General features: G+C 32.6%; 1 protein-coding gene across 1 annotated transcript; it reads left to right on the top strand.

Moving 5' to 3' along the window:
- The first annotated feature begins 147 nt into the window (after positions 1 to 147).
- On the top strand, positions 148 to 8741 carry LOC134692521 (coiled-coil domain-containing protein 25-like). Its single transcript, XM_063552981.1, has 9 exons — positions 148 to 245; positions 1839 to 1886; positions 2835 to 2874; positions 4963 to 5014; positions 5388 to 5463; positions 6012 to 6115; positions 6440 to 6642; positions 7419 to 7464; positions 8542 to 8741. Exons 1-9 carry the CDS (start codon positions 221 to 223, stop codon positions 8572 to 8574), a joined length of 627 nt encoding a protein of 208 aa, XP_063409051.1. The 5' UTR covers positions 148 to 220; the 3' UTR covers positions 8575 to 8741.
- The last annotated feature ends 17127 nt before the right edge of the window (positions 8742 to 25868 follow it).

Raw genomic sequence — 25868 nt, 5'->3', positions numbered from 1 at the left:
AGAAGTATATTTAAAGTTAATATTTAACGAATAGATTAATTCAGATCTATGTATTACATTCTCTTATATAGGCAAATACGATGTAAGAACGATTTTGTATTTGATATTGAAAATATACAGCCTTAAATTAGCACTTTACACGTTTAAAAATCTTTTTCATTGAAGTTAGAAAAATACTTTTCCCCAAAACGTGAAATTGATAATTTGAAAAAAAGGGAAAATGGTATTTTTCTTCACAACAAATGGTAATTCAATTAAAATAGAACCCCAAATATATCAAATGATTGACAGAAATTTTATAGATTTAATCTAAACTCATAGATCATATATTATGGTTGATCGTCCTGAACATTCATGAAATATTTCCCACTGGACGATAATTTGGCAAAAAACATCAAATTATCAATCTGTCACCAGGACTGGTTCACTAACATGTACTGTAATAAGTGATACAGCCAAGTGTGGTTATTAGGATCTAAAAAATGTGATGCACTGTTTTGTTTGTTGTTTTTTTTTATCTCAATATGGCCAATTGAAGTTTTTATTTTGTCTGTAATTGGGGACGAAGTCTGTATGCATTATTTTTTGTAACTTAAATATTGGTTGAAATAAAAGAAACGGAAATACTCAACGTTTCTGGTTTTGGTTCTGTTATTAGGGATTCGAGTTGTGACGTTATTTAATTTATGATGCCATATGCAATGTAAACAAAGAAAACCTATCATCAGGTAACGTTTTTTCATATCAAGGAATTATTAAAAATGAAACTGGTATTGCATTCCTTCCTATTTTATACTAGACTGATATATATATATTTTACTCAGTTTCATACAAACTAGACCGGAAAAAGGAAGTACATTGTAGATTTCTGCGCAGATGCAGGAATTCAAAACATGACAATAAAAAAAAAATCCTGATTTTGAGTTCTGTTTAATGACTTTAATTATCCATGAAACCTTAATTAAACCGAATACCCAAATTGCACCTATTCAGCAAAAATAGCAGTGGAAATCTTATAAGAGTTCCTAGAGACTGAACAATTTGTATTTTTATGATTTGCTACTATGCACTTCTAAAAATATTTAGATATACACACAACATTCACAGTATTTGACAATGCGAATTTAAGAATGGATGCAATGTGGGTACTCCTCATTACAGAATCATTAAATTGGTGAAACCATATAGTAAATAATGATCAGATAATACATCTTCAAAATAAACACATTATTAAAACTTTTGTCTGAATAGATATAGGAAGATGTGGTGTGAGTGCCAATGAGACAACTCTCCATCCAAATAACAATTTAAAAATTAAACCATTATAGGTTAAAGTACGGCCTTCAACACGGAGCCTTAGCTCACACCGAACAACAAGCTATAAAGGGCCCCAAAATTACTAGTGTAAAACCATTCAAACGGGAAAACCAACGGTCTAATCTATATAAACAAAACGAGAAACGAGAAACACGTATATATTACATAAACAAACGACAACTACTGTACATCAGATTCCTGACTTAGGACAGGTGCAAACATTTGCAGCGGGATTAAACGTTTTAATGGGCCGCATATATATAAATAAACTAAAACATAGATTAAAAAACTGTCAAAATAGGTGCAATTTTGGTACCCTGACATTACAATGTATATTAAATTTTGAATAATAGATATCATGCTTTGTGCTTGAAAACACTCTTGGTCTAATTTTGGAATTTTTTAAATGATATATATACATGATATACATATGCCAGAAATAAACACAAAAAGTAAAATGTAGCTTTCATTGAACATAACAAAAAAAATCTTTTGCATATAATTTTAGTTTATATTTTCAGTTACATCCCCACCTCACACTATTTATATGGGTCTGGATAAACATGAAAGTGAGTATGGCTATGCATATTAAACATGTAGAAAATTATTTAGGAAGTGCTCCAGGTGCCATAACCTATAAAAGGGATAGATTAATGAGTAAAATTTATCTTTATATTACTATCTTATATCAGTTTTTATTGTTGTACATTTAAAAAAAAAAATGCTCACTGTATAATATTGTAATAGTGCATTGGCAATGATTGAATAACATTTATTGATTGAATGATGTTTCATGCCACTTTCAGCACTATTGTGCTATTTCAGGACAGTATTATTTTAACAGGTAGAAGAAGCCTGAGTGCCCAATGAGAACCACCCATTTTATTATGGAAAACTGACAATCCTCATCAATTAAATCCCCTTGCGGAATATGAACTCTGTGTTGAAAGTGTTGAAACAGTTCTTTGTGTAATTGAACTACTTAGACCTCTCTACATGTGAGCCCCGCCCCCCTTTAAATTACATTACAGGAGCTGAGTTTACTGTAACATATGGTGTTCTGTAAATTGCTACTGGAATCTTTTTATGTAAATCCTTTGGTGAAAGTAATCAATAATATTTGCTGTACAGGAATACTTGATGCATGTTCATGAGCCAGCTGAAGCATGCCCCCTGCAGCTGTTGGGCTGTTGTCCGCTCTTTGGTTAGTTTGTTTTCTCTTTGACACATTCCACGTTTCCCCTCTCAATTTTACCATTGAACATTAAGCTGACAACAGTGAATTAATGTCCACCTTCCAATTTGTCCAGTGGAATTTAAGGAGTTTTTATTTCTCCCATGTCTTACTGTCTTGCAGTTAAAAAATATATTGTAGATTAATACTATAGTTATGATGGTAAAGGTAAATTCAGGTGAAGTCTGTAGTCCAGTCCTGCCCTCAGTGACAACAAAAAAATGACATAAATCACTGAGACTATATTCTGATGATTATTATTTGATTTTCAATTGTATTTTAGATGAAGACTTAATTAAATGGGGATTCCCTGAGGATGTATGGTGAGTACTTAATATTGGACAGTAGGTGAGATAATTCTTAAACACCATAAAGGTGTTCAGTAGCCTTTGATATCTTCATAAGAATGCAAGTTTAAACAATATAAAACAGTGGATTTATAAAAAAAAATATGCCTGAGAAGTCTAATGATATGTGTCAAAAAGTTTCATGACCTTCAGTCAGGGGTTCTACTTGTACAAGTATTTTTTATTCACTTGAGGAAGTAAAAATAAATAAACACATATTTGTAGTTGTACAGTAGTTGTAAGTTAATTATAATGTTTAAATGATCTCCCATTAATTTTCTCAAAAATTAAAATATTCAATCCCACAAAAATTCTTAAGTTTTGAGATGTAAAATCAATGCTTTAAATATTTTTTTTGTTAGAGTTCAATGTTTCATCATTAATTAAACAAAGAAACTAATTGGGCAAAGATCTTTTAAAAGTATTTGGGCAAGGCCTTCAAAAATTGCTCCTTGAGGCCATATAAATCAGCAGTGTTCTGAAGATAACAGACAAATGGGATTTTCATTGCCCATGAAATTACACTTAAATGATTAGTAAAGACTCTGCAAAGGGCAGACAATTTAAAATTCTATTAGAGCAAAGAAATCCTAAGAATACAAGAAAAGTAGATAGGATGACTTTTTATACGACTGAAAAATATGACTGCAAAAAGTTTTTGTGTTTGTAAAATCGTCGTCTGTGTCGTCCAAAGACACATGTGGTGTCTGGACAATAACTTTAGTTTAAGTGAATGGATCTCTATGGAAATTTATTAAGAGGTTCAATACCTCAAAAGGAAGGTTGGGATAAATTTTGGGGATGATGGTCCAAACCGTTTTAGAATTAGGGGCCCAAAACAAGTATTTTTCTACTTCCAGGATATCAACTTGTGTAATAGTATTTCAATTGCTCTGAACTTGTACATCCCACAATGTTTAATACCACAGGTAAAAGGTTTGGATTGATATTGGGGGTTATGGTCCCAAAGGTTTAGGAAATAGGGGCCAAAAAGGGGGCCCACAATAACTTTTTTTGTAGTTTTCAAACAATAACTTGTGTTTAAATGTATGAATCTCTCTGAAACTATACCACAAGTTTCCATACTATGAAGGGATGGTTAGTTTTGACTTTCGGGGTTTATGGCTCAAAATATTTTGGAATTAGGGGCAAAAAAAGGGGAAAATTAGGTTTTGGTCAATGGACAATAAAGACAATTTAAAAGCAGTGTAATAGAGGTAACTCAGAAACATTTAACATACAATGTTGGGTATGTTCGGATTTACACTTCTTGTAAATTATGTATAAAGAAATGTCAGGTTTTGGACTAATTGCAAAATAGAGGGGGATGGTAGTAGTTTTCAATTTTATTTCTCAAATTCCAAATTTTTGAAAAGTTTGAAGAAGAAATCTTTAATTGCACGAGTTGGTAGGATCTTGACTTTTGTTTTGTGTCAGAAACTCATATTATGTAAAATAAAACTGATCACAATCCAAATGCAGAGCTGTATCAAGCTTTAATGTTGTGTCCATACTTGCCCCAACTGTGCAGGTTTCTACCTCTGTGGTTGTATAAAACTGCGCCCTGCGGAGTGCCTGTTTCACTTATACAAGTAAAAAATTCTAAATGTCTCACGGACATAACTGAGTTAAAAATTTGTTTACCTATACATGTATCCTACAAATAAACTTGTGAATATTTATTTTGACTTCCTCAAGTAAATAAAAATAACTTGTAAAAGTAGTACCCCTGACTGACCTTGTTGTTTGGAATGATTAAAAATCTTTCTTATAAATGTCATTATAGTCTAAAACAAGTTGTAGCCAGATAGTTTATCAGAAGGGGTTTTGTTTCATTGATTTTTTCAGATTGAAGTACATTTGTACATGAAGGGCTGGTTAGGTTTACAGAATAGGTTCTTGCTTTTTCAAACCAATTTTATATAAGTATATGACTGTATATTAATCTTTGTAAAGGAAAATATTGCGTATCAGTTCAGTAGCTTTTTAAATGCCATAAAACAGTAATGATGTAAGTTCCATAGTGCAGTAGTTCTCCTAAGTTCAATGGTTTTACTTTTGTAGGTTCCATGTAGATAAAGTATCCTCAGCCCACGTCTACCTCCGACTACATCCAGTAAGTATCAGTTTGTTAAAAATATTAAATCTATCATGTCACATGAATATCCTATAAGTATCAGTCTGTTCAGTTTGTTATGTCTCATGAATGTCCGATAAATATCAGTTTATGCTCTTCAACTTTGTACTTTATTTGGCCCTTTTAACTTTTTTGTCATTTGTAGACGAAACACCCGTCTGGCGTATATACTAAATTTAGTCCTGGTATCTATGATGAGTTTATTTATTCAGCTTGTTTTGTCACTGTGTGTGATGTAGCTCAGACTATTACCAGTAATTTAAAAAGTGTGATGGGATACATCTTTCTAAAAATTGACAATAGTATCTAGTGTATTTTTTAAATATTTTACACAATATTTTGTATATTTCAGTATGAGACATTAGATGATCTACCACAAACAGTGATAGAAGAGTGTGCTCAATTAGTTAAAGCCAACAGTATATCAGGTTTTAAATAAAATCTAACACTAGGGATGGTCAAGGGTTAAAGGAAAGGGGGTGTAATCATCTGTAATGGTAAACAGCATTGGTCATCAACACTTTTTTGCACCCCTCTAAAAAAAGAATTTCAATCATGGGGTGTTTATACACCCCTACCTGAATTTGCCCCTAAACAATTGTTCTTAACATTATTTCAACATCACTAAGAAGTCTTGTAAGGTGATAAATAAGTGTTGCATTTATAGTGAGGGTGGTAAAGGGTTATTTTCATTTCACATGCATCCGTGAAAAAGGCTCATTATTCGCAGCATTTCGTAAATTTGTAAAAAGATCAACGTGCAAGAAATTTCAGGAGTTAAAGATTTGAAAATATGCAAAGAATGTTTGGCATGTGAAATAAGCATGTAAGTGCTCAATAAGACAGCTCATTCCTTGTTTAACTTCAAAGGGCAACAAAAAAATAGCATTATCATTTTGAAATTTAAGCAGAAACACTTAAAATAGTTATATACTAGATACAAATATCTGTACATAATAAATATGATAATTTGCAGGAAATAAAATGAACAATGTAGATGTAGTTTATACAATGTGGGACAATCTAAAAAAGACAGGTGGTATGGATGTAGGTCAAGTTGGCTTCTTCAAAGATAAAGAGGTAATAAAAATTTTGTGATTTTTTTTTATAACAAATCTTTGAACTCAATGCATGGTAACACTATCGGACATGGAGTTGTGCACATGTTATACATATCCTCCTTTGTAAATTCAGATTTTTTTTTGATACAGAGTTTGTTTAGAGATTGAAAATGGTAACTGTTTCCAAAAAATTTGAAAATTAAAAATTAATTCTTTTGGTTCCTTGAATATGTGAAGGTACCAGTTACAAAACACATGTGTGAACTGTTTCTTGTGGAGAGTTGTCTCATTGGCAATCATACAACATCTTCTTATTTTTATAGAAACTATATTTTGATTTTAGGTGCGGAAAATCAGAGTAGAAAAAAGAATGAATGAAATTGTAAATAGACTTAATAAAACAAAAACAGAAAGAACAGTAGATTTACGTGCAGAGAGAGAGCAAAGAGATAGAGAAGAAAGAGAAGATCAGAAGAAAAAATTACTAGAACAAAGAAAAAGAGAAAAGGACGATGATGATAAAAAGAAAAAGGATGCTGAAACTAGGTATGAATATTAAAACAGAAAAAAAACTGTGAATACATGTTTTAGAGGCAATAAGGTAAATTCAATACAATATTCTGTGACATAGCCTATTAAGGGCATACGATACAGTTACAGGGAAGGTAACGACGTTGCTAACGTAATTTGTTATTTTCGCGACGTCAAACTGTGACATATCGGGAAAAGATGCATTTTTCGACAGATTTTTATCATTCAAACTGATTTAATTTGAAAACGAGTTCATGGACCCCTATTTTTCAAAACGGCATTTTGTTTCATTTTGCAAGGAGATTATGTGAACCAAATTTTATAAAACTGTAAATAGAGGATTTTTTTTTATTTTGATAAACATGCAGTAAAAAATGACGTTTTTTCCTCAATTCATGAACATTTGATAAATATGAGTTATTTTTGAATAAAAAATTGCATATTTTTTAGGATATTTATAAAATGCAGAAATTACCGATCATTTAACAAAAAACAATTTGTGTTTATCTTTTATAACAAAAAAGTAATGTCTTTCTTTCGAAAAAGAAATTACGGCCACAAATCTGAATTTTGATCAAAAATACAAAATTTCGACCTCATTTTACTCAAAAAGTAGCACATGAAGGTATATTTTTTATTACATATTTGATTTAATCAGGTAAAAAATAGCCTACATGCAAATTTTCATGAACTTGTAAATACAGGATCAAAACTGTATCGTATGCCCTTAACTGTTCATCGACCTTAAACAAAACCCAAAAGAAATGTGTTTTTTTTTTTTAATTTTACAGATCTTACGACACACTTATGAGGCCAGAAAATATGACATCAAATTTGGTAAGTTTTATAAATGTAGTGAAAAGTAATGATTGCAAAACTATTTTGTTCACTCAAAGCATATATGCTGTGCATTTATAAAAATAAAATGGACTTTATGGGCCATACTTCCATTTGTAGTTAAAGAACATTTCATAGAAAAAGAAAGAAAAAAAAAGGCTTAAGGAATATATTATTAGAAAAGTTAAATAAAAACATGATTATATTGGTGAATTGTTTATTGAATTGATATGACATTACATATGTAGGACTCTAAAGTGTGATGGTGACGCTAAACAACAATGGTCACCCTAAAGTGTGATGGTCTCCACTAAAGTGCCATGGTTTTATACGCTAAAGTGTGTGACGTTACAATTTAAAATTACTTCTAACAACTTATATAAACTTTCTTAATACAATAATAACAATATTCCTTTACTTTGAAATAACCAATATACACATTTACAACACTAGACGTTTCAGTACCAATAAAAATAGACATGCCATTAATATAAAAAAGAAGATGTGGTATGATTGCCAATGAGACAACTATCCACAAAAGACCAAAATGACACAAACATTTACAACTACATGTATAGGTCACCGTACGGTCTTCAACAATGAGCAAAGCCCATACTGCATAGTCAGCTATAAAAGGCCCAGATAAGACAATGTAAAACAATTCAAACGAGAAAACTAACGGCCTTATTTATGTAAAAAAATGAATAGCATAATAATAATAGCATTATAATAATAGCATTGTGACCTTCAACTTGTAGCCTTGGCTTACATCTCATAGCAAGACATATAGGACCACAATATAACTATTGTAAAACAATCTATAAGAGAATTTATAAACAACACAAAAGGCAGAAAACTAATATGAACACAGCAAAAAACAAACAAAAATCATTTCCTGAACCCCATTCCTGTTACATCATCATACTTTAGCGTATGCCACCATTGCACTTTAGTGTATGACACCATCGCACTTTAGCGTAGACCATCACACTTTAGAGTCCTACACATATATGGTAAAGATTGGCGTATAGGTAACTTGGAATTAATTTTAATGGTTTTTTCCTTTTTCTATTTTAGGATGCTGATAATGACTCTGATGATTTTATGTGAGGACAATTTTTGAAACTACTCAATGTCTTTCATCCAGCTTTGCTATTCTCTGTTGAAAAGGAAAATGGTATCCGAGTAAATTTGAATAACATAGGTATGCCAATCATGGCATCTTCGAAATTAAAAATCAGATTGTATCTACAAGAAAAAGACAGAGTTAAACATTATAGGTTATCTAGTGTCTTTTCCTGAAATTTTTTTTTGTTTTTTTTTGCTTTATTTAATTATTTTTGGAGATCTATTATTATTTTCAATTCTTATAAACGTAGAAAATTGAAGATAGCTATTCAATGAGATATCCAGTTTTGACAGTTTGCTCAAGGTTAGCAGTTGAAACAAAGGAATAAAAAAGAATAATGAAGATATATATTTATTTATATATGTATGTTGATGCAATGAAAATTGTGTTTGTATCAATACTTTTTTCCCATTCAATGAATCTTTGAATTGCTTTGAAAATGGTTTCTTTCAGTCCAGTGCTGCTTATTCTTTCCACATTTTTATCTCATCTGGGATGAATTAGAAGGCCAGACATATGTATTTCAATATTTGTCTGAGAATACAGGTATGCCAATCTATTGTTGTCAATAAAAGTACATTTATATGCTAATCCATAGCCGACACTATAAATATATCAATTCATGGCTGACAACAAAGGTATGCCAATCCTTGGTTGACAACATAGGTAATTTAGGTATGTCATTCAATGGATGACAACATAGATATGCCAATCCATGGCTGACAACATAGGTATGCCAATCCACGGCTAACAACATAGGTATGACAATCCATGACTGACAACATAGGTATGTCAATCCAAGGCTGACAACATATGTATGTCAATCCATGCCTGACAACTTAGGTATGCCAATCAATAGCTGACAAAATAAGTATGCCAATCCATGGCTGACACAATAGGTATGCCAATTCAAGGCTGACAGCATAGGTATGCCAATCCACGACTGACAACATAAGTATGTCAATCCATTGCTGACACCATAGGTATGCCAACCCATGGCTGTCAATATAGGTATGCCAATCCACGGCTGACAACATAGGTTAGACAATCAAAGGCTAACAACATAATTATGCCAACCCATGACTGACAAAATATGTATGCCAATCCATAGCTAACAACATAGGTATGTCAATCCATGGCTGACAACATAGGTATGTCAATCCATGGCTGACAACATAGGTATGTCAATCAATGGCTGACAACATAGGTATGTCAATCAATATCTGACAACATAGGTATGTCAATTCATGGCTTACAGCATAAGTATGGCAATCCATGGCTGACAACATAGGTATGCCAATCCATGGCTGACAACAAAGGTATGCCAATTGAAGGCTGACAACATAGGTATGCCAATCCACGGCTGACAACATAGGTATGCAAATCCATGGCTGACAACATAGGTATGGCAATGTATTGCTGACAATATAGGTATGCCAATTCATGGCCGAAAACATAGGTATGTCAATCCATGGCTTACAACATGGGTATGCCAATCCATGGCTGACAACATAGGTATGCCAATCCATACCTGACAACATAGGTATGCCAATCCATACCTGACAACATAGGTATGCCAATCCACAGCTGACAACAAATGTATGCCAATCCAAGGCTGACAACATAGGTATGCCATTCCATTGCTGACAACATAGGTATGCCAATCCATGGCTAACAACATAGGTATGCCAATCCATACCTGACAACATAGGGATGCCAATCCACGGCTGACAACATAGGTATGCCAATCCAAAGCTTACAATAAAGGTATGCCAATCCAAAGCTTACAATAAAGGTATGCCAATCCACGGCTGACAACATAGGTATGCCATTCATGGCTGACAACATAGGTATGCCAATCCATATCTAACAACATACGCATGTCAATCCATGGCTTACAACATGGGTATGGCAATGTATGTATGAGAATAAAGGTATGTCAATCCATGGCTGACAACATAGGTATGCCAATCCATGGCTGACAACATAGGTATGCCAATCAATGGCAAACAATATAGGTATGCCAATCCATGGCTGACAATATAAGTATGCCAATCCATGCCTGACAACATTGATATGCCAATTTAAAATGGCTGACAATATAAGTATGTCAATCCATGCCTGACAAAATAGGTATACCAATCCATGGCTAACAACAAAGGTATGTTAATCCACGGCTCACAACATAAGTATGCCAATCCATGGCTGACTACATAGGTATGTCAATCTATTGCTAACAACATATGCATGTCAATTCATGGCTGACAACATAGGTATGCCAATCCATTGCTGACAACATAGGTACGTTAATCCATGGCTAATCACATAGGTATGCCCATCAATGGCTGACAACATAGTATGTCAGTTCATGGCTAACAACATAGGTACGTCGATCCATGGCTAACAACAAAGGTATGTCAATCTATTGCTAACAACATATGCATGTCAATTCATGGCTGACAACATAGGTATGCCAATCGATGGCTGACAACATAGGTACGTTAATACATGGTTTACAACATAGGTAGGGCAATAAATGTATGAGAATATAGGTATGTCAATCCATGGCTGTCAAAATAGGTATGTCAATCCATGGCTAACAACATATGTATGTCAATTCATGACTAACAACATAGGTATGCCAATCCATGACTGACAACATAGATATGCCAAAACATGGCTAACAAAAAAGGTATGTCAATCCATGGCTAACAACATAAGTATGTCAATTCATGCCTGACAACATAGGTATGCCAATCCATGGCTAACAACATAGGTATGCAAATCCATGGCTGACAACATAGGTATGCCAATCCACGGCTGACAACATAGGTATGCCAATGCATGCCAATCCACGGCTCACAACATAGGTATGCCAAACCATGACTGACAACTTAGGTATGCCAACCCATGGCTAACAACATAGATATGCCAAACCATGGCTAACAAGATAGGTATGCCAATCCCTGGCTGACAACAAAGGTATGCCAAGCCACGGCTGACAACATATGTATGCCAATCCATGACTTTAAACATAGGTATGCCAATTCATGGCTGACAACATATGTATGCCAATCCACGGCTGAGAACATAGGTATGCCAATCCACGGCTGACAACATAGGTATGCCAATCCACGGCTGACAACATTGGTATGCCAATCCACAGCTGACAACATAGGTATGCCAATCCATGGCTAACAACCTAGGTATGTCAATCTATGGCTAACAACAAAGGTATGCCAATCCACGGTGACAACATAGGTATGCAAATCCACGGCTGACAACATATGTATGCCAATCCACGGCTGACAACATAGGTATGCCAATCAAAGGCTGACAACATAGGTATGCCAATCCATGGCTAACAACAAAGGTATGCCAATCCATGACTAACAACATAGGTATGTCAATTCATGGCTGACAACATAGGTATGCCAATCCATGGCTAACAATATAGGTATGCCAATCCATGGCTGACAACATAGGACTGCCAATCCATGGCTGACAACCAAGGTATGTCAATCAATGGCTGACAACATAGGTATTCCAATCCATGGCTGACAACTTAGGTATGCCAATCTATGGCTAACAACATAGGTATGTCGATTCATGGCTGACAACATCGTTATGCCAATCCATGGCTAACAACATAGGTATGCCAATCCATGGCTAACAACATAGGTATGCCAATCCATGGCTGACAACAAAGGTATGCCAATCCATGGCTGACAACAAAGGTATGACAACATAGGTATGCAAATCCACGGCTGACAACATAGGTATGCCAATCCATGGCTGACAACATAGGTATGCCAATTAACGGCTGACAACATAGGTATGCCAATCCATGGCTTACAACATAGGTATGTCAATTCATGGCTGACAACATAGGTATGCCAATCCATGGCTAACAACATATGTATACCAATCCATTGCTGACAACATAGGTATGCCAATCCATGGTTGACAACATAGGTATGCCCATCCATGACTGACACCATAGGTATGCCAATCCACGACTGACAACATAGGTATGCCAATCCACGGCTAACAACATAAATATTCCAATTCATGGCGGACAACATAGGTATGCCAATCCACGGCTGACAACATAGGTATGCCTATCCATGGCTGACAACATAGGTATTCCAATCCACGGCTGACAACATAGGTATGCCAATCCATGCCTGACAACATAGGTGCATTGAATGCAAATCCATGACTGACAACATAGTCTGACCAATCAACAGCTGACAACATAGTTATGCCATTCCATGGCTGATAACATGGGTATGCCAATCCATGGCTGAGGTTATAGGTATGCCAATATATACATTGGGCATACAAATTCATTAAAGGTGGTAGAAGAGCTTGACAAATCGATGTATAAATGCAGATATCATATAACTTCTGATTTTTTCATTTTGGTATATGTCTATTGTCTTTTATCTCATATATGATTTTCTACTTTTGTTTCAATTCTTTCATAAGGCACTTGCCTCACTAATCAAGATGTAGCTTGGTTTTCACTAAATGTATGCTGAACTATAGTTATACCATGCTCCAACGGGGGATATACAGATTACTCCAGTCTGTCTCTTTATCTGTCCTTTCGTCTATCCATCAATAGACAGTCCTAACTCAGGAACAACAAGTCCGACTTGAAATTTAGTATCAGACTTCAGAGTGCTCTTAGGGGCCAGCTGAAGGACACCTAAGGGTGCGGGAATTCTCGCTACATTGAAGACCCATTGGTGGCCTTCGGCTGTTGTCTACTCTATGGTCGGGTTGTTGTCGCTTTGACACATTCCCCATTTGCTTTCTCAATTTTATTATTCAAGTAAAGATGTTGAAATGTGTGATTTCTGATTCAGTGATACAGGATTGGGATCCTTTTTAATTGAAAGCTTATCCATTTTGGTTTAAAACAACCAGAAAATTTAGTTCAAATTTAATAAAGTGTACACAATTTATTCAATGAATTAACAAAGGAGCCTTTAAAAATGTGCCTTACCAATTAATGCAAAAGTAATACTTTTTCAACAGCAAGTATGGCATGTTAGCACATTTTTTTTCTAAGATGACGGTTTGCCTACTAATGTCTCTGCCCTTAATACTTTCTTTGTGCTTACTTGTTTCTTTATTGTTTTCAAAGCCCATTCTGGTAAGTAAAGTTTCTATGCTGGTATTCCTTTTCCCAACGTCTTCAATTATTTTCTATTACTAGTACCTAGTGCCTTATTCTCATTTGTCCAATATTTTTACCATTTTTGCGGTACTCTTGTATTTCCCTTCTTTGACATCTTGTTAGGTTTTTATGATGTTCATCTGATCTTTTGTGTTTTTGTTATTTTTTGTGTGTGTGCTTTTGTATCTATTATATGGGTTAAATTAAGCCATTCTCGACTGAATGTTATTGTTTGTTTTAATGTTGTAGTACACCGCTGTCCCAGATTAGGAGAGGGAATGGCTCCAGCAAACATTTCTTACCCCGTGTCAGGAGCATATGACTCAGTGACCTTGTACTATCAAGCGGTAATAAAACCAAATCAGCTATGGCGTTCTCACCATAAAAGTTTTCGACTTCGATTTAAAAGTTAATTTGGGACAGAACAATTTTCCCTTTCCCTTTTTCTTGAATCTTTATTATTTTCTTTTCTTTAATAAAGTGAAATAATAATTCGCTTTTAGCAGGCAGTATTGTTCAAATTTGTCAAAATAAGCTCAGCAACACTGGTCAACACTGCTTATGAATATTCACTTGCAAGTGAATATTTCGATCTCATTGAATCCGTATTCATGTCAGCTTTAATTTAACCCCTTGAGTAGAAGGTTACTCCGTAAGAAGAAAAAAAACTGGTATTAAAATTTCAACCACCTTGTTTCCCTAGCTTTCTATTAACAAATAAGGCTTTCCATGTTTGTGTCATGCATTTGCATATGAATCAGCATCTTCCATAGATTTTACTTTCCAATTAATACCTTTTTGATGTAACCATGGCAACAATCTGCATTTATATGATACAAAATAATGCATTTTTTTTTATGAAAATGTCACAAAAGTATCAGAAATTTTGTCCAATGGAAAATTTTGATCGATCAAAGTGATGCCTTTACTGAAACGGTAACCAGTCATATATCAATCAAGAGGTCAAAGATAAAAATCACATGCATTTCAGCTCATTTTTGCAGAAAATTGAATTGAAAAGTTCGAGGGTAAAATCTTTGTTAATAAACACTACAATAATTTCTAGACCTATGGGCGTACTATATGCATGTGAAAATACAGACTGTCAAACCGAAAAATGTCCTATAAAACATGCAAAAAACAATCTTTATGTATAAATTTTTACATAAACCTACTCGGAATGCTATATAGTATCCTAGCTTCAGCTTAAAATCAATGTTTAAAATTGTACAAAAACTTTTATAATTAAAACGTCACCATATAATGACTGAAGAAGCGGGAAATTGGACCCGAAATCTACTATGGGAACAATAGAGTTGTCTCTCTTTGTCCGAATCTAGATGGATATTTTCAATAAAAAATAATTTTAAGATTAAAGAAATCAAAATATACGATCACTACTCATATTATGCAAATGAACCAGTAATGCCTTAATAGTTGATTCATGTATTGCTTAGTTTGATTTTTACGTTACACATTTATATAATCAAAAATAAAGATCGTCTCAGACGCCTGCCCATAATTATTATTCTATATTTGAGACAATATCTGATTTTCCATGTCCCCAACTTCACCAGCAATAATTTTTTTATTCAACCATCTTTTTTGAAAATTTCAAGTTTCAGTATAAACTAAATTATATAATGCACCAACCCCTGACAATTAAACACTCATTCTTATATTTCTTCCAATAAAATATTGTAATTTAAATGTTCAACCCCCCCTAAAATCATGTTGTCCCCTGTGTTTTTTGGAAAATTAAATCATTCAAATAATATCCAAATTTATTAAACAGGCGTCCGATTCTCACATATATGATAAATTATATAATAAACTTGCCCCTAATTTGTCTTTTTATATTATAACTAGAGCATGTAATAAAATTTTGCAAATTTTAAGAGAAACAAAATTTTTCCCCAGGGGTGATTTCCCTCCTGTTACCACTAGGTCTTTTTTACCAGTAGAAACGTTTACAAGACCAAGAGTTATTTTCCCATTATGTATTTTGAAGAGCATCATTTTCTGAATGCATTAGTACAAAGAAATAGATGGAAAGGCGGCCAGGTTTGAAAATTCAAGCCCATCCAAGGTACGAATTTATAGAAAAATACTTTATGGTGTTCTATCCTGTTATAGCCTTTTTTATACGACCGCAAATTTTGAAAAAAATTTCGTCGTATATTGCTATCACGTTGGCGTCGTCGTCTGCGTCGTCGTCGTCGTCGTCGTCGTCGTTGTCGTCGTCGTCGTCGTCCGAATACTTTTAGTTTTCGCACTCTAACTTTAGTAAAAGTGAATAGAAATCTATGAAATTTTAACACAAGGTTTATGACCACAAAAGGAAGGTTGGTATTGATTTTGGGAGTTTTGGTCCCAACATTTTAGGAATTAGGGGCCAAAAAGGGCCCAAATAAGCATTTTCTTGGTTTTCGCGCTATAACTTTAGTTTAAGCTAATAGAAATCTATGAAATTTTGACACAAGGTTTATGACCACAAAAGAAAGGTTGGGATTGATTTTGGGAGTTTTGGTTTCAACAGTTTAGGAATTAGGGGCCAAAAAAAGGGCCCAAATAAGCATTATTCTTGGTTTTCGCACAATAACTTTAGTTTAAGTGAATAGAAATCAATGAAATTTATACACAATGTTTATGACCACAAAAGGAAGGTTGGTATTGATTTTGGGAGTTTAGGTCCCAACAGTTTAGGAATTAGGGGCCAAAAAGGGACCCAAATAAGCATATTTCTTGGTTTTCGCACCATAACTTTAGTACAAGTAAATAGAAATCTATGAAATTTAAACACAAGGTTTATGACCATAAAAGGAAGGTTGGTATTGATTTTGGGAGTTTTGGTCCTAACAGTTTAGGAAAAAGGGGCCCAAAGGGTCCAAAATTAAACTTTGTTTGATTTCATCAAGAATTGAATAATTGGGGTTCTTCGATATGCAGAATCTAACTGTGTATGTAGATTCTTAATTTTTGGTCCATTTTCAAATTGGTCTACATTAAGGTCCAAAGGGTCCAAAATTAAACTTAGTTTGATTTTGACAAAAAATTAATCGGTTGGGTTCTTTGATATGCTGAATCTAAAAATGTATTTAGATTCTTGATTATTGGCCCAGTTTTCAAGTTGGTCCAAATCGGTGTCCAAAATTAAACTTTGTTTGATTTCATAAAAAAATGAATAAATGGGGTTCTTTGATATGCCAAATCTAACTGTGTATGTAGATTCTTCATTTTTGGTCCTGTTTTCAAATTGGTCTACATTAAAGTCCAAAGGGTCCAAAATTAAACTTAGTTTGATTTTAACAAAAATTGAAATCTTGGGGTTCTTTGATATGCTGAATCCAAACATGTACTTAGATTTTTGATTATGGGCCCAGTTTTCAAGTTGGTCCAAATCAGGATCTAAAATATTATATTAAGTATTGTGCAATAGCAAGTCTTTTCAATTGCACAGTATTGCACAATGGCAAGAAATATCTAATTGCACAATATTGTGAAATAGCAATATTTTTTTTTAATTGGAGTTATCTTTCTTTGTCCAGAATCAACTCAAATCTTTGTTATATACAATGTATATTCACTTTTTACTACCAACTGATAAATTAAAATAATCTTTACCATTCAGTGATAACAAGCAGTTTTTTTACATCTTAATATTTTATGATTTATTTAAATGAGTAGTTATTGTTGCAAACTCCATTAGAAATTTAATTGAGATTAATTTGGAATAAGGGAAAGGGGATGTGATTAAAACAAATGGGTTCAATTTTCTCACTTGAAATGAAATTTCATAAATAAAATGAAAATTTCTTCTAACATTTTTTTGAGAGGATTAATATTCAACAGCATAGTGAAGTGCTCTAAGAGAAAACAAAAATTTTAAGTTCATTAGAACACATTCATTCTCTGTCAGAAACCTATGCTGTGTCAACTATTTAATCACAATCCAAATTTAGAGCTGAATCCAGCTTGAATGTTGTGTCCATACTTGCCCCAACCGTTCAGGGTTCAACTTCTGCGGTCGTATAAAGCTACGCCCTGCGGAGCATCTGGTTTACACTTTCTGGGAATAATTTTAAGTGTGCACCACAACATTAGGTGTGTTTTTATGTCATCTTTTTAAATGTTATATGTCATAGGAAATACACTTACATTTAATGTGATAAAAAGGACAAAAACTATCGCGTAATTCCTTTCTGTACGTTCTGTCATGTTACCTGATAAAAAGTAACAGCATAACCATCATCAGTAACAGGAAGGATGCTAAAGACAATTTCATGCACTAAAGAATCAAAAAGTTTATGTACTATATGCCAACCATTTCATTTAATTTATGTTATCACCACCCTATCAAATAAATTTCAGAATAATACACAGTATATTGAATAAATAAATAGGGTTTTTCCCTTTGATAACAGCAGAGAACATTGTGCAATTCTAGTATAGTAGATAGTAACAGCAAGGAATTTATTTTAGAATGTTTCATAACCTAGGCAGATTTTTCATCTTGCAAATACAGTTTCAAAGGATAAATGACATTGTTTGCTGTTTATCTTCCAATTGTGACCAATCTATAATGATGTATTTTTCTTAAACTTTAAAATAAAGCAGAAAAATCCTTTCTGTTACCAACTCTATCCTGTTACCGTTGTCCTGTTACTCAAGACTCTTTCATGTTACTGACATATTTGACTATATTTAAGTATATTTCTAAACCTTTTGAATTGCAAATGCTAAAATCAATAATTGGCATTTGATAAACTATTGCAGGATATACTAGTAAACCTCAAATCAAGTCTTAAACTTATTCCTTATTCCCATTAGAAACTTTTTAAAATTGGTTCACTTTGGTAACAGGAAAGAACTGGATTTTTTTTTACCATTTTTAAAATAGCCATTGTTTTCTTATTAAACAATTGTTTGAATTACAGACAACAGTTCCTAGATCTACAATGTGTATTCTTCGATTCGTGCTATTAAAATACCGGGTCTAAAAATATTTTTTTTTGTGTATTTTCTCATTGCCAAAAAATCGACTTTTTCAGATATTGTCTCATTTACTGAATCCAACATCTTTGCAGTAAAGTCGTGTGCAATAAGTGTTCTTGCTATGAGGTGGCTGTGAGACAAAGTCAGATACAAATATTAGGGTGATATCTACCTTCTTATTTTAAGGGCATCCAATGTAGTTTCTCGATATAATGTCATTTTTATAATTTTGAAATATGTTATAGGCCTAGGAGAGTTTTCGGTAAATAATACACAAAATAAAACATAGCTAGGTCACCTTAAAACTTTGGTTATAAAGATGGCAGTTGCTATTTGTCCGGCTAGCCGGACGAATAGTTCGAGGACTATTTGTCCGGCCAATACAATGCGCATGTCACTATAATATTAATGTGTGCGTGTACGTAATATTATCTTCAGCAGCACCAGGGGGTAACACATGTTTGTAATTTTAAGTGTTAGGGCCTAATCTTGTTATTAGTAATTGAATGTTTTTTCTTCATACTATATAGTCCAATGTCAATAAACAATACATCGAAAAAAATCATAAAATATCCTATATTTTTAATAAAAGAAGAGAGAAGAAATTACTTGTAAAACAAATTTGGGTAGTGTTTTATAAAATATCCTATATTTTTAATATAAGAAGAGAGAAGAAATTACTTGTTAAACAAATTTGGGTAGTGTTTAAATTTAGCGAAAAGGATTTTGTCTAGCTGAAAAAGGTACAAAATTATTATGTCTGTAGCCGTCAAAGAGAATTATAGACCCCTTGCCATAAAGTTATCCATATTTTGAGTGAAAGTTGAGATTATTTTCTATAATGCCCCCCCCCCCCCCCCCACCCCCAAAAAAACCAAACATTTTTTTTTTTTTTTATTTTCGTGAGGAGGTTGGGTTACACGGTCTACTCCTTTTCCCAAATTTTCTTTGTTGTCCCGTGTATTTCAATACCTCACTTTTTATAATCATATTTCCAACATCCCCACTTCAAGTTTGAACCCCCCCCCCCCCCCCCCCCCCCCCCTAATGTACTACTTTGAAGGCTACTTGCAAGACTCATTTTTGGAATAAAACTATAAGCTAAATTTCATTCAGTTAGACATACAAAATTGTAAAGGCCTTTCTCAACTACTCTTGCTTTGGACATATTTTCCACCATTTACATAGCTGTAAAGCGAGTCGAATAATTTTGTATCTTTTATTTTCCATTTCAATTTTTTAGAGTCACTTTTAAGATTATATCATTCTTGGAAGTTCATACTATCGTATTCCATTGTCAAATTCCGAAAACTGCAAAAAATATCACAAATATTGTTTTTCAGCCATCTTAAAATTGAATATCAGTGATTAGATTACACGCGCCCCCTTGGTGCTGTTGAAGATAATATTACACCCGCGTCCGAATGCACATGATATGACATGCGCATTTCCATTGCCGGACAAATAGCCCTGGCACAAATAGCAACTCCGTATAAAGATATATCTACAACTTGCAGAGATGTACCATTAAGTTTAAAATCAAGAGCTGTTCTCGTTTTTCTTCTGCTAAAAATCCATAGCTTCAGTTTTGCCAATATTTACACTAAACTTCCATATTTCACAATAATTTTCAAACACTTTGAGAGCATTTTGCATTATAATTATTAGCCAAAAAAAACCAGCATAGTCTCGCGGCATACAATAAAACGAAAATTTCTAAAAAAAAATACATGTAATTCCTTATAACATTTTTCTTTAATTAAGTCTAGAGGTAAAACATGAAGTTCTTTGACGTAATCATCCTAGGCTAACTCTTTAAGAGTATGGAAAACAAAAATGGAAAAATATTTTCACCCTGACGAACTCCAATCATACAAGGGAGGTAATCTGGTTTCGTATTGTTGTATTGAACACACGATTTAATATTAGTAGTCTATATATTCTTTAAGAACTTAAATAGTTCTCGTTTAACTTTTTTTTTTTTATCTCATTGTTTGTATTGTATTATGAAAAAATTATTGATGTTGTAATGTTTATGCCCTTTGGGGCCCATAATTGGAAAATAAAATATCTTATCTTATCTTAAGTAGTCTATATTGTAATAAAACATTAAAATTGAGAATGGAAATGGGGAATGTGTCAAAGAGACAACAACCCGACCATAGAAAAAAACCGGCAGAGGGTCACCTACAGGTCTTCAATGTAGCGAGAAATTCCCGCACCCGGAGGCGTCCTTCAGCTAGCCCCTAAACAAATATATACTAGTTCAGTGATAATGAACGCCATACTAAACTCCAAATTGTACACAAGAAACTTAAATTAAAATAGTACAAGACTAAAAAAAGGCCAGAGGCTCCTCACGATTTTGGACAGGCGCAAAAATGCGGCGGGGTTAAACATAATAATGAGATCTCAACCCTCCCCTATACCTCTAGCCAATGTAGAAAATTAAATGCACAACAATAGACACATTAAAATTCAGTTCAAGAGAAGTCCGAGTCTGATGTCACTGAGAAGATGTAACCAAAGAAAATAAACAAAATGACAATAATGCATAAATAACAACAGACTACTAGCAGTTATTAAACTGACATGACAGCTCCAGACTTCAAAGTGATTGAAAATACAATAAGTATGATAAACATTTATAAAAATATAACTTTTAAAATGAAATGCAATCAAGCTTATTCTAAAATTATTTATACCATAATGTGATTATCAGAGAGAATTGATGCATATTATCACCGATAAAAAAAGAAAACTCAAATATGTGTTTCCATGCACCCGTCTTCTTTTTTCGTTGATATCTACATTAAAGATATCATTTTTTTTTTACTTTTTCAGCGAAATACCGGAAATGCAACGTGCGTATGGCGTACTAAATCAAATTCTATATAAAAAAAAATCACATATTTTCCCATCTTTATATTAAAATAAGATAAGGAAAGAGCTATTTTAGGGATTTTTTTTTTAACAGATTTTGCCAGTTAAATAGACAATAGACAATAGACAATATTTTATTGGCACAAACGCATTTACAATAAATGGTAATGACCGAATGGATAAACAATTTGCTTTACATGGTAGTAAAATACAAACAATTATATATATATGTGAATAAACGATTAAAGGTATAATGAAAATCTATTACAATAGATTACTTCTTGCATTAAATAATTTGTTACGAAAGAGGAAGATAATTTTAGTGCCTTATAGGATGTATTATTAAGTATGAGATTTATTATATTTTTATCACACAATGTGGTTACACTTTTTCCTGTAATATTAAACATTTTTAATACAAAAGACTCTCTAATACTGGAGTAACCGCTACAGTGTAGCAACATGTGCTGTTCATTTTCAATTTCGCCACTTTTACAGATTTCACAAATTCTTTGATCTCTGGGCATTTTTAAATATCTTCCTCTTTCAATGGCAAGGTTATGAGCACTAACTCTTAATTTACATAATGATGATCGATCTGATCTATTTTTTAAAGCATCAACATAACCTGCCCGTTCATTAATTTTGTAGACACTCTGGAAAAATATTAATTTAGGAGATGCTGAAATATTTGCATGTTGTTCCTGAAAACCCTGATCAGTTAGTCTTTGTTTTATGAAACCAAACAGGGGTTTAATAGTAAGGTTATCATTTGACAAATAAGATAAACCTAAGTTTTGAATAATAATATTTAACTTTTTAACCCATGGGTTGCTTTTTTTTGTAGCATTATATATTTGGTGAACTAAACTTCCTTCTGAAGTGATTAAATGATCCCAGAATTTAATGCTAGATAACATTATCCTATTTTTCAATGGCAGTCTTGCAAGTTCGGAACGACATGCATCATTCGAGGCCTTACAGTGTACTCCTAAGATTTCTTTAATAAATTTTATATGCAACTTTTCGTAGGCATCACTGTCTTTAAATGTCGAAATAATCCCCCAGATTTCACTACAATAAAGGAGAATAGGGGCTACTAAGGAATCAAAAAGTTTTTCCAGAAGTTTACAAGGGTTATCTAATCCTATTGTTTTCTTTATTTTAAAATACGCTTTCCTAGCTTTTTCCATAAGCGAAGTGATGGCGACATTAAAACTGCCATTATATCTAATATTTATACCCAAGTAACAATAAGTATTAACTGTCTCTAAGGATTTGCCATTATAATAAAATTCGTTCAGAAAAGACTTTCCGTTTGAATTAAAAACCATTACTTTTGATTTCTCTGTATTGACTTGCAATTTCCAAGAAGAACAATAATTACTTAATGTATTGATACAATTTTGCAAACCCTCTTTGCTATCAGATAATAATACAATATCATCTGCATACAAAAGTGCATTTAATGAAACATCACCAACTACAACTGGATCTGCATTGATATTTTCCAAGTCTTTAAGTATGTCGTTTATAAAAAAATTAAAGAGAAGAGGACTCAATACATCTCCTTGTTTAACACCACAGTTTGATTCAAACGATGGGCTAAGACCATTAGAAAATTTAATTCTACTTGTTGTATTGGAGTACATTGAAAATATTATATTAAAAATATGTTTTGGTACATTACTTTGTAGTAGTTTATGAAATAATCCTATTCTCCAAATTGTATCAAACGCTTTTCTGAGATCAATGAAAGCAGCAAATATTTTTTTGTTTTTGGCTTTATAATTGCTGACAATAGATTTTAAGGAAAAAATGTGGTCTGCAGTTCGACTATCTTCTTTAAAGCCAATCTGGTTATTACTTATTAATTTGTTTACATTTATATGAGCAAGTAATCGAGAGAGGATTATTTTATTAAACAATTTTCCCAGGTTTGAAGTAATGGATATCCCTCTGTAATTACCAGGGTCACTTTTACTTCCCTTTTTATGTAGGAGTACTAAAAATGATTCATTCCAAACTTTTGGAAAACTTCCATTATTCAAAATTAAGTTAAATAGCTTTTGTAATGGTTTTGTTAAGACTGATATTCCATTTTTCAACATTTCATTTGAAATAAGATCAGTAGCTGTGCTTTTCCCATTTTTAAGGGACTTAATTGCCTTTACAATCTCACTTGTTGTAATTTGTTCCTGAAAGTCATTAGCCTTGTTGTTTTTTTGAAAATCATCAAATAATGTTTCAAAATTTTTGAGAATTTTTTCTTGGAATGGGTTAAAATTCTCGTCCGTTTTGTTTAGTTTTTTAAAATAGCTGATAAATTCATCTTGTGCAAACTGTACAGAATCTTCATTATTACAAGATTTACTTAGTTTTTGTAAAAGATTCCAAAATGTTTTAGGATCTTTATTAACATTTGCACTTATCTCAGAACATATTTTATTTTTGTATGATCTTTCTGCCTTTTTACAAGCTCTTCTATACTTAGAGCGGCAGGAGTAAAAAGATTTTCTGTAAGTGTTATTATATGGAAATTTGTTAACCAGTTTTTCATAACTTTTAACTGTTTTGCGCAAATCATTACAAGAGTCTGAAAACCATGGCTTTCTTTTAGATTTTATTTTTTTTCTATTAGGCATTTTGTTTACTAATTTTGCTGATTTTTTTGCGCTTTCGTATAAAATTGATGTTAATGATTGTACAGCTGAATCACTGCTTTTAAAGGAATTATTTGTAAATAATGCTAATTTAGTTTTATTTTCTTTACTGGAGATATCCTTCACATATGCCTCTATGGCTCCAGGTGACCAAATAAATTTTCCTGGAAGGGGATCCAGTTGTGTTTGGTTAACAAAATTTGTGGAACGGAAAAAAGTTAACAATGTACAACTGATTGGACAATGGTTTGATAGTGACGTTAAGTCATGTATTTCAAAATAACCAACTAAGCTAAGTAAATCAAAAGACACAAGTGTATAATCAACAAGACTGCATCCATTATATGTTACGCATGATTGTTTACCATGTAAATCACCAATCGTTCTACCATTCAATATTGTAAGGCTTGTTTCTTTACAAAGATCAAGCAAACATCTACCACTATTATTAATACGTTTGGGGTCAAGATTATTTCTTGGCATTATACTGTCTTCTACATAATAATTATCAACTACATATGGTTGTTTAGATTCATCAAATAACACATAGTCTGGTGAGGTATTTGTGTGGGCATTAAAATCACCTTGCACCATTATATCTCCTAGTTTACAATATTTTTCAATATCAGACAGTAAATGTGCATATACAGAGTTAATATCCGGTACGTTACAACTGGAGTTTTCAGGCGATACATAAACAGCAGCCAAGTATATATCTCTTTTTAAATTAAAAAATGTTTGATCAAGTATAACCCAAGCTATATCAGAGTGATCATTATGGATTGATTTTACTCCATTATTTATAGATTTTTTTACAAATATGTTGATACCACCAGAATGACGTCTGGCTTTTTTGTGTTTTTTCCTACTACTTGAAGATATCAAATTAAATTCTGGTAAACTTAATTTTGGATCAGAATTACTCCAAGTTTCTACAAAACTGACTATATGAAACTTAGAAATTGTTTCCAGAAAGTAAGGATCTTGTGATTTATCTGTGGTCAATCCTTCAATATTCCACATAGCTGTCTTGAGTGAATAATGAGATGAAAAATGTTTTGACATGATTGATGAATTGACAATGTAATTTATTTAGGGATGTTGGGTGTGTGAAATAATTATATATATATTGAAAATTTCTATTTTTAGACTGGACAAAGTAATATAAAAAAAATAAAAATAAAAAGATATATTAGGCAGATTGAAAGAGAAAGATCATTCCTGCTCAAATATATATATTTAAAGTGTCTTTTTTTTCTCTAAAAGATCAAATATTAAAATAAAAAAAAAAACAAACAAATATTAAAACAAATTAAAAAAAATAAATACAAAAATAGTTATATTTAATGATAATACTTTATCAATATACTTGTTTATCAATATACTTAATATTGATCACATAGGGGACTAGAATGTACATGTAATGAGACTAGATAAAACAAAACAAAATGTGTACAAAGAATATAACAATGATAAGTACACTTAAAAACAACATAATGTATATATTGATGATAAACACAATATTTTGTATGTAAAAAAGTGTATA

This window comes from Mytilus trossulus, chromosome 1, assembly GCF_036588685.1.
Source record: "Mytilus trossulus isolate FHL-02 chromosome 1, PNRI_Mtr1.1.1.hap1, whole genome shotgun sequence".
Classification (NCBI taxonomy): Eukaryota; Metazoa; Mollusca; class Bivalvia; order Mytilida; family Mytilidae; genus Mytilus; species Mytilus trossulus.
This window is presented reverse-complemented; position numbering and strand designations above follow the sequence as displayed.